The following is a 16326-nucleotide window of genomic DNA, read 5'->3' as shown; positions in this document are numbered from 1 at the left end:
GAAGCCCCTATGCACCATCTTAGATGAGCTGTAGGGCATTGAGCCTCACCTGATTCCCCACATTCCCTGCATACAAAGCTGGTGGTGCTGGCAGCACCTTCTACCTGTGCCTGCTCCACTGCCCTACAGAGGAAAGCAGAAGAGAGAAGGCAAGAGTCTGAGCAGAAGTTTATTTGTAGAAATAAGTGCACAGAGAGGTGAGACTGCCTGCAACCAGATCTCACACAGCTTGCTCACTGGCTTTCCTTCATTGTGTCACAGTTGAGGTGCTGTGACTGGAAGTTGCCAGAGGCCTACTCGTCTTCATTGTACCAGATGTCATGCTTAGATGCCTAAGGCAGCTGCCACAGAGCTTAGACTGGCTGTATATGATAGCTCTGAGCTTGCATCACCACTGCAAACTGGCAAGATCACGTTGCCTTTCAGATGTGAGGCTGCAGTTGTCACTGCTGTCCTTCAGGTGCAGATGGCCATCTAGGTTCAGGCATTCCTTGGGGAAGAGAAGGCTCCAGTGAGAGCTCATTGTGGCCTTCCAGTATTTGAAGGAAGCATATAAACAAGAAGGGGTATGACTGTTTACAAGGGTGGATGGGGGAGGTTTAGGTTAGATATTAGGTGGATGTTTTTCACACAGAGGGTGGTGACACTGGCAAAGGTTGCCCAAGGAGGTTATAGATGCTCCATCCCTGGAGGCATTCGAGGCCAGGCTGGATGTGGCTCTGGGCAGCCTGGTCGGGTGGTTAACATATAGCAGGGGGGTTGAACATAGATGATCACTGTGGTCCTTTTCAACCCAGGCCATTCTGTGATCCCACTACAGTTCAGCAGCATGGAGCTTATCATGTGCTGGATGCTGATAGGCCTGAATTCTGTGTGTTCGGAGCTTTGCTGGTCAGCATTTTTCAAGTTGGCTTTGTCATTAAGAATGTAAAAGGTCTGGTCTTGGGAATGTCAGACATCATCCTGGTAGTTCCTTGGGTTTGTGTAGGTAGAGAGCTGGGCTCTCTGTTTACTCTCCTGAAGTAGGTTTCCAAGTCTGTCAGTTGTCTGGCTTTTTCTTTTGAATGAATAAGTGAATCTTTCCATCTTTTCTCAGCATACAGGTTTGGGTCTTTGCCCACTGAGCTACAGAAATTGCAGATCTCCTCCATGGTGAAGTCTGGGATTCCTCAGTCACTGTGTCTTACAAAGTTTCCAGAGAAACCGTTCTGTTCATCAAAACTTTGTCTTTTGAAATCATAGATCTAAAGCAAAATTAGCCTTGCTGTTATTCTTCCCACTTTCTAAGTGGAATCAATTTGTGGCCCCTTGTTCCAAAGTTGTCCTCATTACCTAAGAAAAAAGAGCAGAAAAGAATCTATTCTTGTTCATTCAGCAGTGTGGATAAAGAAACTTGTCAGCTGTCACATCCAGGAATAACTGGCCTTTCCATTGCTAATAACATTTGTTCCCTACTCCACACTGCAGAGTTAGTCTCTTGTCTTGACATAATTCCCATTTCTTTAATGATGCAGTGCTCTATCCACATCTACATCTAGTGCAAGAGCTCAAGAGCAGATGCACTGTCACTGTCTTAGAATACTTCTTTGACCATCTTTTCACAGCATGATTTTAATCTAAACATTTTCCATTTTCTCTTTTTTTCTTTATTTTTGAAGTCTGCTGTTTCATTACTGCCTGACAGTATCCTACCATATAAAAACAGCTTTTCCTTTCCTTGAAAAGCACAGACCTTTTGACACCTGTTTCAGTAGTAACTGCTATTCCTCTCTGTTTGTGAATTTTCCTGTAATAACAATAGTACCTAGAGATCCTCTTTCATTATGTCAGTCTGCCTGCTTTATTAGCGCACAGCTATTTTAGCTGTTGGGTTTTTTGTTCATCTTTTTCTTGTTGCTTGTGGTGCATTGGCTTTCTAGATATAATATATCCAACCCTCTCCTTAACAGTGTCACATGCCTGATTCCTTTCCTCATTATTAGTAGCTTTTTTTTTTCCCTTTCAGATCACTGAAATGCCTTTCTCACTGTTTCCATGTTTATATGACATTTTGCTCACTGAAACCTGAATCCCAGGCAGAATTTTTTATCTGCCTTTCCCAACTTTCTGCTGTCATACCATGTGTTTTGCTGTCATTGATTCCAGCAGATGGGTTGCTGGGGTGAAGCCTTCCTGAGGACATGCCTTGCAGTGAAGTTCATAGCAGCCACCTTTTCCTGCTGTTGGCTGAAGGAAGGAAGGGGGAAATACAAGCATTTCCCAAGGGTCACTCAGGCTGTGCAAGAAGTGGCGAATCTTTTCCCATCAGCATACTTGGTGCTTGCTGGGCTTGAAGGCAAATGCATTTCTCAAGGTCTGTGGCTGGTCTGAGATGGACACAATCGTATTTTAAAATAGCATGAGAGGGAAATGGATGCTTAAAAGAAATACTTGTCTGGCATAATGAGGTATAGTTTATTTGGTCTCAAATGGCATCAGTTTTATAGAGGGCTTCTTTCTGCCATCTGTCTTCCAGCTTTACTGGAAGGAAAAATCATTGTTAGCAGCAGGAACCTTATGAAAGCTTGAGCATTGGTGACACTGATCTCCCAGTTAGAGATCATATGTATCTGTATAACTGGGAGTGTGTGTGTCTCCGTGTGTGTGCAAACTCATGGCTGCGAGGAGTCAAAGCCCTCATAATCCCATGTTCCAGTGTAGAAACTGAGGTTGCAGCAGTCAGTTAAGGAGATGGTTGAAATTCCTGTTTACAAATTAGGTAAGTCCACGATGGATCAGCAAATTGTTTCCCTTGTTTCCCTTCCCTCTGCTGTGGTAGGCTCATGGCTATTGCTTTCTCCATCTGATGCTTTCTGTTCAGTACCACAAGCTGCACAGGCTGGATGTAGTCGCATAAGATGTTATTGTTGCCTTTGCAAAGGGTAAATTTTACTTTCACATCCTTAGAAACAGTCAAAAAGAAGCTGGCAGTAATGCATAGCAAACAGAAGAGTTCTTCTAAAATTAAATAAAAACAAAGCAATCGCCTCCCCTGTTTTTGAGCAGAGAATGTATTGCTATGTGCCATTTTTATATAGAAGATGTATATCTGATACCTCTTCAGTCATCTGTCTCTGCAAGATTTTTGTCTTGCACTGGTAAAATATGTATCGTTGTTACTCTTTCTTTTAACAGTTAATTGATCTTAATCTTTACTGCTGAGATGAAAAGTTGCGATGGTATATTTTGGCTTCATACAGCTTTCCTAGTGATAGATGAACCTTTCTGTGAGTTTGGGCGTGTGTAAGACCTTAACTCTTTCTTCTACCCTTCTTTTTATTAAAACTAATACTTTTTAACAAGAACATGTGTCATAACTGTTTGTTTACACAGCTTTTCAGCTGATAAAATGATATTGTTAGAAAACGGAAATTGTGTGTCTACATCTGTGATGATAAAAATTTAATGAAACAGAGGAGCAGGAAGAAGGGTTTTGTTTCAAATGCTCTGTATCGCTTAAAATTTGACTTTATCTGTTTTCTCAGATTCCTTTGTGCAGTACTTGGCAATGCCAGAAATGAACTTATAAAGAGGAAAAAATAATGGCTCATTTAGACCTGTAGCTTCTTTCTTCTGTGTCTCATATTTGATCCTTTCAAAGGAGTGGAGCACCACTATGCCTGTTTTGTATTACTAGTGAAGTAACTTCCTCCTGACCTCTATAGTAAGCCTTTAGAACTCATATTTTTGGTCTTTTTGTGCGCTGATATGTGAGTATGATATTATAAGAATATAATCTCATGTTTCTTCCCAAGGTCTTGGTTCTGGTTTCTGTTAGTTTACTGTACACTGCTATAAGTACTCTGGTTGTTTTAAGAGCTTTACTCAACCTTATTTAAATATTTCAGAAGTGGACTCAGTGACATCCTGCACCAAGGAGTTTTACCAAGTTACAGTGTTTACAGTTCAGGTATCTTCTTTCTTTCTTGCACATTGCAGTTTTGTTTAAATAATTATATTCTTACTTTGTCATTAGGCAAAAGAAAAAAACAAATATAAAAAAGCCTTCACCCTACTAGTTTTTGATCTAGACTCACTCATACCAAGGTTAACCATCTAGAAAAGGAATAGAGCATCTATTAACGAAAAAGTTAAACAGAGACAAGCAGATGTTTGCTCTCCTGCAGTTTAATAAGCCTGAAGGTAAAAGGTGGGAGGCAGCATTGCTTTTGCAATGTTTTCCTGCAGGTGAAAACTGAAAATATCAAGGAATCAAACCATTAAAAAAGATACAGGAGTGGGCTTTGCTAAGAGTTGAGGCAGGAAATATAGAGGCTGATCCCATAGAAAGGGAATAAACGAGACTTTATCTTCTGAATAGGGTGGCAGTAAGTATTGTGCATCCCAGCTAGAGTAGTGGTTTTGAATGGTGAATGACAGCAGAGGATGCTAGTGTAGAAGCAGATGGGGTTGAAAGCTAGAACACTGAGTGGTAAAGTAAAATTCTATACAAAAATAGTTCTGGTTTAGATGTAGTAACTTTAAATTAAAAGAAGATCTTATAAACTCCTTCCTGATGAGATAGTATGGCCATGGTTGTGGTGTACAGATGGTGCAGTTTGTTTACTAATGGCGTTTTTTACGTCAGTTGGCAGTAACATTTTAGTAGTACCTAAAAATGCATCTTAAGTGCTTCTCTGTAGGCATCTGTGCATGAAAATTCAGGCCATGGTTGGTTTGAATTGCCTAAATTACTGTTTTCTTTAAAACCATGTAGTGTAGCTGTAGAAGTAAATACCCTGTAGCAAAATCAGGAGGGGCTGTGTCGCTCTAATATTTGTTATGGCTTAATTGGAAAGGGCTGGATTTGAAGGATTAGATGAATCTGGTGAGTTACCCTTTTTTTGATGTTCTCTTCCTCAAAGGAAGTTCTGTCTTTGAAAGCACTGCGAGCAAAAATTGTACTAAGCTCCCGCTGCTGATGGAGATACTACAGTGGTATTGGTGCTCCTACACCATGTTGGCTTTGGGATGTATGCTTTCATGCTTCATGAGTTCATATAAATGCTTAAGGTTTCTTCCAGGTCCTTTCTGATAGTCTGCCAATGGCATTTGGTGAGTAGGGGACCAAGCAGTTAAACCTCAGGTTGCAGAGTGAAGTGCTGAGTAAGTAGACAGCTGTTATCTGTTAGGGAGGATGTGGCTGCTGGCAATTTTTTGTCACTGTCTTTTAGTCAGTCTGATGTGAGAAGCTTAAGACTTTGACTCTTCCTTCGTCATCAAATATCACCAATCTTTGCTCTTCTTTGTTCCTTTCTTTCCTGTTTCACTGGGAAAGTTGAGCCCCTTCTATTTTCTTCTAGCAAAAAATGGAAACACAGTTTGTGTACTGAGTCAACTCTCCACTTATTTTAATTAGCAAAAAGAAGCCGAAGTGCATCCATTAAAATATTAATTTAAATTTCTTAGCTCCAAAACTTTGAATGTAGTTATTTTTAACCTGGTTTCCTAGGGAAAGATGTTCCTGCAATCATTTTTCACTAACCACCCACTGTTAATAACTTCAAAAGCTGTAGCGATGATCACAAACACTTCAGGTGGGGTAGAGATGTCAGCTTTGAAATCCACAAGCTTCAGAAATGGGGGCAGGCAGGTAGGAGAAATGCTTGTTACTGTGCTGGTCAGGTTGGCACACAAGGTCTGGCCTGGCTACTGGATGTGGGAGGATCTGTGTGGAAAAGACTTCATAAAGATCCCGTCTGTTGGGAAGGGATCATCGTCATGGGGGCACTGATGGGAAGCAGGAGTCAGAGCTGGAAACCACCAAATACTTTCACCTTCCTTCCGTGCTGCTACTCCTGATTATGTCTCCACTCTTCTTGATATCCTTCTCAGAACTGCACCTCCAGATTACAAGCGTAACCCAGGATAATATTGATCTGGCCTTCTGTTGTACCCTCAGGCACTACTTCTGCACCATTTTGTTTGGTCTGTTGCTGTGGGGTGCTCTGACTGGCCTCGGCCATTTTCTTCAATCACATTCCTTGTCTTTGGCCTCAGCCCTTGTCTTCAGCTGGTGCCTCACAGGTATTGCACAGGTTTCTTCCTTGAGCAAACGTAACATGTTCATTCTCTGATCTGGCTGAGGCCTCCAGTGTAAGCAGTCCCTTCTTTCCCTTTGTCTGAGGAAAGATGGCCCAAACCATGTTGTCTTTCATCCTGCTAGTACGTTTCTCAAGCCCCCCTTACCTAAAGCCTCTGAGAGCCTTTATGCTGTCTGCTTTCCTCAAGAGCATACCCATATAAACAGAGCCGGGCACCATGGCAGGTGTGGATGAGCTTGAGTCATGGTTGTGCTTTGGAAAACAGCTGCTGTGGATGCAAGGGAGTGTTGTAAACAGCTTATATTAGCGTCATGAAGTCATTGCGAAACCACGGTGGTGCCATCAGTGGTCTGAATGCTAAGAATACACCTGTCAAGATAAAATGGTTGCATCATTCTGTGATTCTTTTATATCAGAACTCTGAGTCTGTTACCCAAACAAAAGCCAAAGATGGTAGGAAATGTGTTCTTTTCTGGTTGTGTCCATCTATTCTTTCAACAGCAAAAGTGTTATCCAGAAGTGGGATTTTGTTTAAAGTAATACAAGAAAATGCAATGTAGGAACAGCCTGTAAGCATGGATGCTTGCAGCAGGAGTACTGCTCTAGATCTATCTTCAGGGTTGAAAATGGACATAAGTTGGTAGAGCTGCTTTTATGAGAAGTCTGCTGGTAGCTTTTGGAAAAGAATATGCTCGTCTTGCCCAGGACTCTGACAAGTATCTGCTTTTCAGTATGTGGGCAACTTTTATACTGATTTATTCTTCTGCTACTCTGATTTCGGTTCTGCACTTACCACATTGTTGATGTTTACTGCTTTAGCAATTAAATAATAGAGTAGTTGTATTACAATTGTATTCATGTCTGCATTTTCATGGAAAAATAGTACATACTTAACCTAATAAAAAATGCCCTCATATTCTTAATGGTTAAAACCTTGCCTGTGGTGTTTGTGTTGTTAATAACTCTCAGGGCTTTACTCCTCATCACACTACTCTTCTAGAAATAGCTTTGAAATATATAGATACACAAAATATATATTTTTTCTAACAGTGAAAACTAATGTTCTGACATAATAGCCAAAATAAAGTGCCGTGGAGCTATTAGCGGTAAATTGAATTTTTTGGTATGTAATTTAGTATAAACACTGACAAGCTGAGAAAAATAAAATAAAAACAACAAACCCGCGCTCATTAGTAATTCTGTGTAGTGGCACAGAGGCAGCAGTCGGCAAGGGTGTGCGTTTTTATGTCTGCTTCAATTGCACACTTCATTTACTCGGACATGGCACAGGCGGCTTTCTCTGTCACACGGCATCACGGCGCGATTAGCGAGTTGCGCCCCGGGGCAGCTGGGACGCTTTGCTGGGGCAGATGTTCTTTTCAGCTTATTCAGTGGCCGTTCTTGGGTTGTTTACTGTTGTCATAGCTACCTGCATTTCCATAGCAGCCGTGCTGCTGTGTGTGGAGCAAGTGAATATAGTTATAAAAGGATCATATTTTGTTCTAGCTCTATAACTTACCATCTGTCAACTGATTGTTGGTGATGGATTCAGAAACCAATTTAACAACAACAGCAGCCGGCTGATGATTTTTGCTTATATTAAAGTGACAGTGGATGAGGATGCAAGTAAGTTGGTGTTTGGATGAAGTGCTGCCTTTGCTTTTCCCTAGGATGTAGTTTTAATCCCAGTCTTTTCTCAAACACGGCTGAAATCCTTTCTGACAAATCAAGAAGACCAAGCGTCATCTTCTACATGCTCAGGTGTAGGTGTTTCCGTATGCTTTCCCACCGTCCTGTTTGCTCATCTCAGTGTGTTGATTCCAAGTTCTGATGTTGCACCTGCTTTCACAGATCCTTTGTAATGAAATCTAAATGCTCTTCACAAAATTAAATAGGAAATTTGTGAGGCTAACCAAGGCTGGACATGTGCCACCGTGCACACACGTGGGTGGTTTGTTGACATTCCTCACTGTGCTCTGATTAGTGGCAGTGTGGAGATTATATGCAAGTTTGGGGGTGAATACAACATGGGATCAAAGAGCCATCTGAATAATGAGCTCTTGTACCATCTCACTGAAGAAATTCGATTGAACCTACAGTTTAGCAACGGGGGCAGAAAGATTAGCCCAGTTGTAAATAATGTATTTATTGATTGATTTTTCCAGATCCTGACATTGATGCTGCCACTGCCATGATGCTTTTGAATACTCCCTCTGAGATACAAGCAGGTTGTGAGTAGATATTTCTATAGCCTATAGCAACATAGACATGTAAAGTTAATATTCTCTTCTATAAGTATACAGTGTACCAGATACAAAGAAGGATTTAATGAAGAAATACTACTTCTCTTGTAGACCCTTACACTTCCTTGACCCTTACATGAGTATAATTTTGTGCTTCCTATTACATTCATTGTTACATGAATAATAGTAATCCATAATCTCTAATGTAAAAGAGGGGTTATTGTTATTCATGACATACACATAATTTAGTAACATGCTATTATCCATACTGATGGAAAGACCTGGGGCAACAGCCAGGAAGGCAGAGAGAGAAAGAGAGCAAGGGAGTGAAGGGTACATGGCATATGGTTTTGTTTTCATTTTGTTTTGATTTGACTCCCATCGTGTGAGTTACCACAGCCATCTGGATACTTCCCATTCACTTGGGCACCGTTTCAGCTCCTTCCTCGCACACTTCCTGCCCGTTTTGCTGTTTTGCACTACCTGCTTCAAGGCAGTAGGCAGGCTCCGGGGAGGGAGGAAAGGACTGATTTCCTGCCAATAGAATCGTTCTTGTTCTGGGACCAGACCTAAGGGCTTGATTCTGTATATTAGCAAAGCCTTGAAGATGGTCTGGCCACTGCTGTCCAGGACTGTGCTCGTGGTAGAAGAATCATCCTATCCCAGAGAGCTTTCAGTAGAGGTATTAGAGGAATCCATGGAGAATATCACTTCACAAAAGCAGGGAATATAAGAAAACAAACGTATCTCTGGTCAGCAAGCACGGTAGTAATGCCAAGTGACAGCCAGCTCTAAAGAATGAAGGCAGAAGTTAAAATAGAAGCCATTATAAAGCCTGTCTAGCCTCACTATTGTTCTAGCTCATGCAACCAAATCCACATTCCGGGGGAAGCCTTGGTTCGCACTCTGATATTCTGCCTGGGGAAGAGTCAATTACCATCAAAGCATCTCCTGCACAACCGAGGAAAGCTATTGTCAGCCTGCTTTGTGACCCTGCCAGAGAAATATCTGTTGAGAGGCTCCTGTGGAGAGACACTGTGATGTACCAAGAGCCTGTCCGTGCCAGAGAGGGTGGTCCTTGCCCTCCTCTCCCTCAAAGCTTTCAGGAGCTGTGGGCTGTCAAAGGGCAATCAATTCCAGCCCCTTGTGTGAGTAGGAAAAAGGAAAGATTTTACCAAGGAGAGGAGGGTACTGGTGAGGTTAACAGGGAATGAAATGAGCGATCTTTTGACGATAAGAAATTTAAGTAAGTCAGAGCTGTGGGCAAAAAATGGGTAACAGAATTTGGCATATAAAACAGGATAAAAAGGAGTGAAAGAGTGAATGTGTGAGGGACAGAGGAAGAAATACAACGCTGTGCCCAGAAAAGGATGGAGAAAACACATTTGGAGGTTTGTGGAGGTCATTCTGAGGAAGAAAAGTGTAACCTTTTGTAACTTGGCATATCTCACCTCCCAGTCAACTCCCCAGTGGGCTGTTGTGTCAGTGTCGCAATGTCAAAAGTGAGACAGAGGTGAAAGCAGGAAAGTGGCTCCTTCATTCCTATTTCTGCCTCCCTGATGTCATGAAGTATCAAGGACTTCTTCTGTGGCTTAAAGGCAGGTGTAAAGACATGGGGATCTACTCAGATGCTCAGGAATCCTTCCAAATATCAGATGAAATTGGCTGAAGTCAGAAAAAAAGATTAGGAGCATTGATCATAACCTCAGAGGTCTTTCAAATTGCAGCAAAATATTTGTGTGCGAACACATCCTTGAGACGGTAAATCAGCCCACCCTATGAACTGCAGTGAGGTTTACCTTACTTACCATGTTAGGAACATCTTAGGCAACTTAAATTAATTACTAGCATGCATGAAGAAACAATTACATGAAAATATCACATTTAAAAATAATCTTCAAATAAAAGGCAAGTAGGCTATAAAGATTTCATAGCGATCCTGAGCATCATTTGGAAGGTCACAATTCATTCTCTGCTCAGCTAGTGACTACAATACTCTGTAAATTAACCTGTGAACTATCAGTGTGGTAATTGTGGAGATAATGGTTGGTGTCTTGAAGATTTGGGTTTCTGTTTGTTGTATCAGACTGTACTATCAGGCATGTGCTCGATTCATCAGGGCTGCAGAATTTGAAGACTAGCCCCTGCTTTGAAGACTAGCTTGCCTGCAAGGGATTTGAAGAGGGAGGGACATTGCTTACAGTTTGACCACAAGGGTTCAGAACTGACTGAAAACAGTCTTTGGGTATGAGAGTCTGACTACCAGAGTGCCACTTCCTTCAGCAGCAAAGATAGTCAGATGGAGGCAGAGCCTGAGTGTAATTTCAGAGTGTAACAACTTGGCAAGTCCAAAAGTTTAAAACCCCAGTCCATTAAGGTGTTCATCTGTCCTGAAAACATGTAAAACGTCTTTGTGAACTGTGGATGTCTCCGTGGCACAGTCTGAACTTGTGCCTATATGGATGATTGTGCGTGTTGGCTTTTTACTTTGAAGGTATCTCCTTCTCTGGATGGTGTGGGTGCTAAAAGTGTATTGGGGATAAAGTTAGATGCAGCCATCACTCAAAGTCATATTAGAATGTATTCTTTTAATGTGATCTGTCAGAAAGGAATCCCATCATGGTGGCATTAGAAAATCCAGGGTATACTAGCCCTTCCCTGTAACAGACTGATTAATTAACTTCAGGTTTTAAGTGGCCATTTAAAATTCTTTATGAACATCTCAGAGACTGCTGACAGCCAGACAGGAATTTTAAAATCAGCGTTTGTTTTTATACGAAATCATGAAATGGTGTGTGAGCTGTACAAGCATTTGCTCAGCATCTGCTTCAATCACACCATGCTTTCATTTTCATGCTAAAAAAATTGCAAAATAAGAGAGTAAAACGCTGCTATTTGGATTTTTGTGTTGGTTTGTGGAAGTTTTGCTTTATAGACTTATGAAAGTGATTGTTTGCATTGCAGTTATACTGGGTTGTTGACAAAGTAATGTTGGCTTTCTAACCTGTCCAGGTTGGCAGGTTAGTGTGATACGCCAAGAGGGGGCAGGTAGGAACATGTTTTTAATGATTATTGTTTATTTCAGTTTATAAAAGTCCTTGCATTTCATCAAGTTTTGTATTATTTGATTACGCTTTAAAAAGATAAAATAAAAAAATAATAATAATTTAAAAAAAAACAACAAAAAACAGGAACACCTGCCTCCTTTAGTAGCAGCTATCACAGGTTATGAATACTTTGGATTTCATTAGTAGTGGAACGTGAATATTCATGCCAGGATACGCAGCTTGCATATACCTCCATGTATTTTTACCTGGAGAGGACTCAGTTTTGGCTGGTTCCTTGTGGGCAAGTTGTGCCCAGTGGCTGGGCCTTTGTGCTCTGATGGGAATCCGACTCTCAGAGAGGCCAAGGGCAAAGCTGCAAACAAGTGATGAAGCTCTGTCTGGAAGCTGCAGCTACTCAATGAGTGAAGCCCTGGCGTTATTTTGTATGACTGTTGGGATGTTCAGTACTTCACTTCTTAGCAGTGTCTTGGATGTGAGTGCTACCAGCTGGCACTTACAGCGACATGTTGTCCTCAGCTCCAGAGCTGTATCATCCTGGCATGCTGTTTAGTTCTGCCAAACTGTGTTTTGCCATGCAGAGTCTGGACATAGCGTTCAGTGGTTCTGCAGTGCTTTTTGGATACCAGAGATTCAAGTCAATGTTAGCATTTTAAGTAGCAGTACTTTTTTGATCGGGGGGATTGTTGTGAACTTGAAACAGTTTGCTCAGTTTGCAAGAAAAAGTAGTTGTGCATAACCTGCTGTTGATAGTAGTGCTGGTGAAACACAGCAGGTCAAAGTATTAAACTTAATGTGAGTAGCTCCTGACTCAGCTATCACAGACATAGCTTTGAATTCAGGAGTAGTCCTTTGCATGTTGCTGTATGATGTGGGAATTGCATACCAACGCAAGCATGTTGACCAAGCTGCAATTTAATACTACACACAGCTGTAAGCTGCTTGCAGATAGGGGTTGGGAGGAAAGCAGGAAAATCCAAGAGAGCGCCCTCAGCACCCAATATTTATCATCCTGTTTGTTTCTATTCATCTAGATTAGCTGGAAAGTGACAGCCTTCAGGATAATTCATGGCAATGTTTTTATAGTTGGTTCCCTATTGGAGGCTGAAATGCTCTGCTAAGGATTTTTGGGAAGGTAGGAGAACGGAGTTTTGCTAGGCACCTTTTAAACGGTTCAAAAACGTTTTTCAAGGGTGAGATCAACACCTCCCTGTTTTGGAAACCTTTCTTCTCTCAAAGTATCTGTAACCCAGCTTAAATACATTCAGTACATCTTAAATTCGGCGGGATAAGAAGAAATACTTGAAAAAGGTCTGCTTCTATAGTAATAAAAATGTATCTCAATGAAACTCAGTTTATAAGCGAATGCAAGTGGACTGAATATGTGGAATACATATATTTACAGAAATGAAGGAAAAAAGGATATAAAATTGTCTTAAGAACAAACGAAATCCTGCGAATAGGATCAAATAGAACGTGCTGTCTTCTCAGTGCTTTTATTGCATGTGAAATTTGCTAACTGCTATTGTTCTGTTTGTAGGCTTGTGGACAAATTACTTGTTGTAGCTGATGAGGCAGCTTCCAGCCTTACCTTTTGTATCAGAAAAATGATAAATCATAAACAGTGAAGTATTTCATAGAGCTATTTCTGCTGACAATTCTGTAACAAAGCAAAAATTGGAAAAACATTTTCATTGGGTTGAAACTTTCCATTCCATTCAATTTGAGGGGAATGGCATCCTCAACTTCTGTTAATGCAGATTTTGTTTCTTAACTTCTGGTTTTTCAGCATTATGTCACTAAAGTGAAGAAATGAAATTGGAGAGAGAACTTACTGTTCTGATATATAGTTTCTCCCTGCTCCTTGCATTTTGATTTAGCAGTAAGTTTCGTTTGTTATAGGGTTGGATGCATCCTCAATGTGCAGTTTGTTAGGGCTGCAGATTGTGGAATCTGTGAGTTCTGAGAAGCATTCTCTTAAATAGTAAAATAGAACTTGTAAGGGAGACGGTATCAAATTTATGCCTGGAATAAGAGAGTTGAAGTGAATAAAGTTATGAATTTTGCAGATAGTATTTGCTTCTGGCAATTTCTGATGTCCCATCAATTACACATCATCAGCAATTTCCTGTTTTCAGTGCTTGTAGCCTGAGATAAAGTATTCTGCTAAATGCTGTCCTGGAAGAGGAATTGGCAGAAAGAAGCTAAAGCTGACAGATATTAGCAGAAATTTGGTATCTCTTGCCTATAGTAATTTCTTCCGTGCTACATGAGATGTCTCAGGGAACAGAGGCTGACATAAATGTGTGTGCCACACGATGACAGGAGAGGCAGAGAAACCAGTCTGTCCCATCAGGATACCACCTTCGTGCTTTGTAAAGTGTCATCTGCCAAGGGTTGTGTTGAAAGAAGTCCCACAATTTGAGGCATTGTACTTAAGGATACGCTCTGAGTTGGAACAGTCCTGCACCAGCTGTGGGGTGGTCATACAGCCACCATGTTATTTTCCACCTTTGGCTGCTGGGTACAGTCTGCAGAGCAGCACTGGATTTTTGTATGCTTCTGCTGGATTTTTTTAACGTTATCTAACATTGTGATGGATTCTGATTACAGTATGTTCTACCACATGGCACTTACTTTATTGTCTGTTAAACTTGTTAATGTAAAAGTTTGCTGTAGAGTATAAAAGACAGGAAGATTATTTCCCCCTTGGAGAATTTCAGAGATGTAGCTCTGATCTATGATGTTATATGTATCTTCACAGTCAACCACCAGAGACGTGAAATTCCACCAAATTCTGTTCCTGTTGTGGAATTTCAGCAGAGCAGAGTAAGATCACAAATCCTTTGCCTCCTGAACACAGCAGATTAGAGGCAAATTCTCTGTATTGTTTATCTCTGTTTACCGTAATTGAAATATTTCTTGGGTTTTAAGTTTTCTGAGAGTGAAATGAGATCCGTTGCCTCCTTCAGAACAAAGCAGTGATGGAAGCTGAAAGGTGAACAATGATTTTATTCTTTCAGACCCTTCAAGTTTCACTAAGAACATTTTATGAAAGAAGAAACGTTTTATCACAGAGGTGCACTGATCTTTTTGCACTGTGTTTTTGAGTTGTATTTCTCAGGCATCACCATCTCTAGGCGCTCACACAGAAAAGGTGTAAATTACATTTCACACTTCTGCCTAGGAATGTGGATCCGTGTAACCTGCCCGTGCCTTTGGTTAAAGAAGCGTTGCAAAAGAGAACTCTGGACTGTAAGATGTTAGTACACACCAGCACTGATATTTGATACGATTTAAATTATTCTACCCCCACGCTTTGAATTTTCAATCCAAAATATAAATAACTAACCTCAAAGTAAGGTTTCAAAACTTAATTAAAGCTAGGAAGGCACAAATGTATCTTTGGACTGAAAGCTCTACGTATTTTCCAGTAAATAATCCACAAGCTTTCAAAAGTGCCAACGTGTGAAAATAATTCCTTGTATATTCAGTAACCATCTTCGTACAACCTGTGCGAATGCAGGGATAGTATCTGGGTAGCAGGGACAATGTATTTATGGAATGTTTGTAGGTATCAACAATTTAAAATAAATTACTGTCATCTTTGGAGGGATGGCTGTTGATGCTGCTTGAAACGCCTTCTTTAAGTAGAGATGTGTGAGCAATGGGTAGCAGTCACACAGTGCCACGCTGGCTGTGTGGATAACCTAGAAATGAATAACTTCTTCTGCTGCTTTGTTTTGATCACTGCTGCTCTTCTATTGCATGTTAAGGATGCCGTGGAAACTCCTTTACCTATAAGTTATGTTTTTTTCTGGTTCCAGATGTTTACAGGAAAGATACACTGCACTGTGTAGGTTCCTCCTGTGGCTGATCCCTTGTACGCAGCTTTCTGTTTGTCTACATAGTTTAACTAGTGATAGAGCCGTACTGCTGCATTGTAATTCAGGGGGTCTGGGGAAACAGAGAAATGAGGACCAGTATCACTGCTATTGCAGGCTGAAATAATTACTGAATTTTAAGTGTTAATTTGAATATTCAAAGCTGTGGTGTATTTAAGAAAAAATTAAGGCTTCTTTTGGCACTAGCAGTACTATGGAAGTTTTTGGGTAGAACTCTGAAAAGACCAGGAGTAACTGAGGTGAATTTCATATATAGGAATAGGTACCAGTGTGTCAAGGGGTCTTTTTGGGGATAGTTCCAAAGAACGGCAAACTTCTTTTTATTTTTCCTTTTTTTCTTCTCCTTGGCATTTGTTAATTACTGGAGGGAAGAGGTAGAATATGTGTGTTTAGACTGGAATCTTTTTAAATGTGCAACTTTTGAAGAGGTTATTTCCAAGTAGCACAGCGTGACTTATGGATGGAGGAATGGTGTGAGTGTGGATATTAATAAATACAAACTCCAAGCTACAAAACATGGAGTACTTTATATACATAAGAGGGCAGAAAATTGAAACTCTGAGAAAGCCGAGAAGAAAAGACGTGACCCAATGGTTTTGGAGAAGTGATGGGTAAGAGTGAACAGGATTTCTGAAAGTAGTGGAGGTGTCAGTATGGCAGAAACAGGGAGAAAGAAGAGAAGAAGGGATGATAAATACCAGCTAACTTTGCCAACAGGCCGGGATAATTAAGTCACTGTGGAAAGAAGAGTTTGGACATCAAGGAGTCTGTTGCTCCTTTTCCTGCCGTAGGATTGTCAATGTGTTTGCTTTGAAGTTGTGTATGTATATTTATTTAGTCAGCACACATAGCTAACTGACAAGTGAGTGTGTGTGTGCATGCCTAAATGGTTTGTTTCAGTATAAAACTCTATGGTTTGTGTCTGAGTGAAGATGAAATTACCATATCTCTCTAGGTCAAATTTCTTGGTTCATTTCTTTTAAGGGGACTTTGTAAATGCACAGAAACTGTACTATGTAGTGCAGAATGA

The 16326-nt window shown here is 40.8% G+C and overlaps 1 protein-coding gene across 9 annotated transcripts in view; it reads left to right on the top strand.

The window, feature by feature from the left end:
- Positions 1–16326, top strand: part of FOXN3 (forkhead box N3) — a 167292-nt gene that overhangs the window by 132277 nt on the left and 18689 nt on the right. For 5 of the 9 annotated variants that reach the window (XM_015865304.2, XM_032444685.1, XM_015865298.2 and 2 more), the window contains exon 5: positions 8249–8314. The exons of 2 other annotated variants lie outside the window; for them this stretch is intronic. In XM_015865304.2, coding sequence (XP_015720790.1) covers positions 8249–8314 — 66 coding nt within the window. The remainder of the gene's footprint in view (positions 1–8248; positions 8315–16326) is intronic. 2 more of the 9 variants (XM_015865299.2, XM_015865301.2) reach the window with 1 other exon arrangement.

The sequence above is a fragment of the Coturnix japonica genome, chromosome 5 (assembly GCF_001577835.2).
Source record: "Coturnix japonica isolate 7356 chromosome 5, Coturnix japonica 2.1, whole genome shotgun sequence".
Taxonomy (NCBI): Eukaryota; Metazoa; Chordata; class Aves; order Galliformes; family Phasianidae; genus Coturnix; species Coturnix japonica.
Note: the sequence above shows the minus strand (reverse complement) of the source record. Positions and strands in the feature narration are given on the sequence as shown.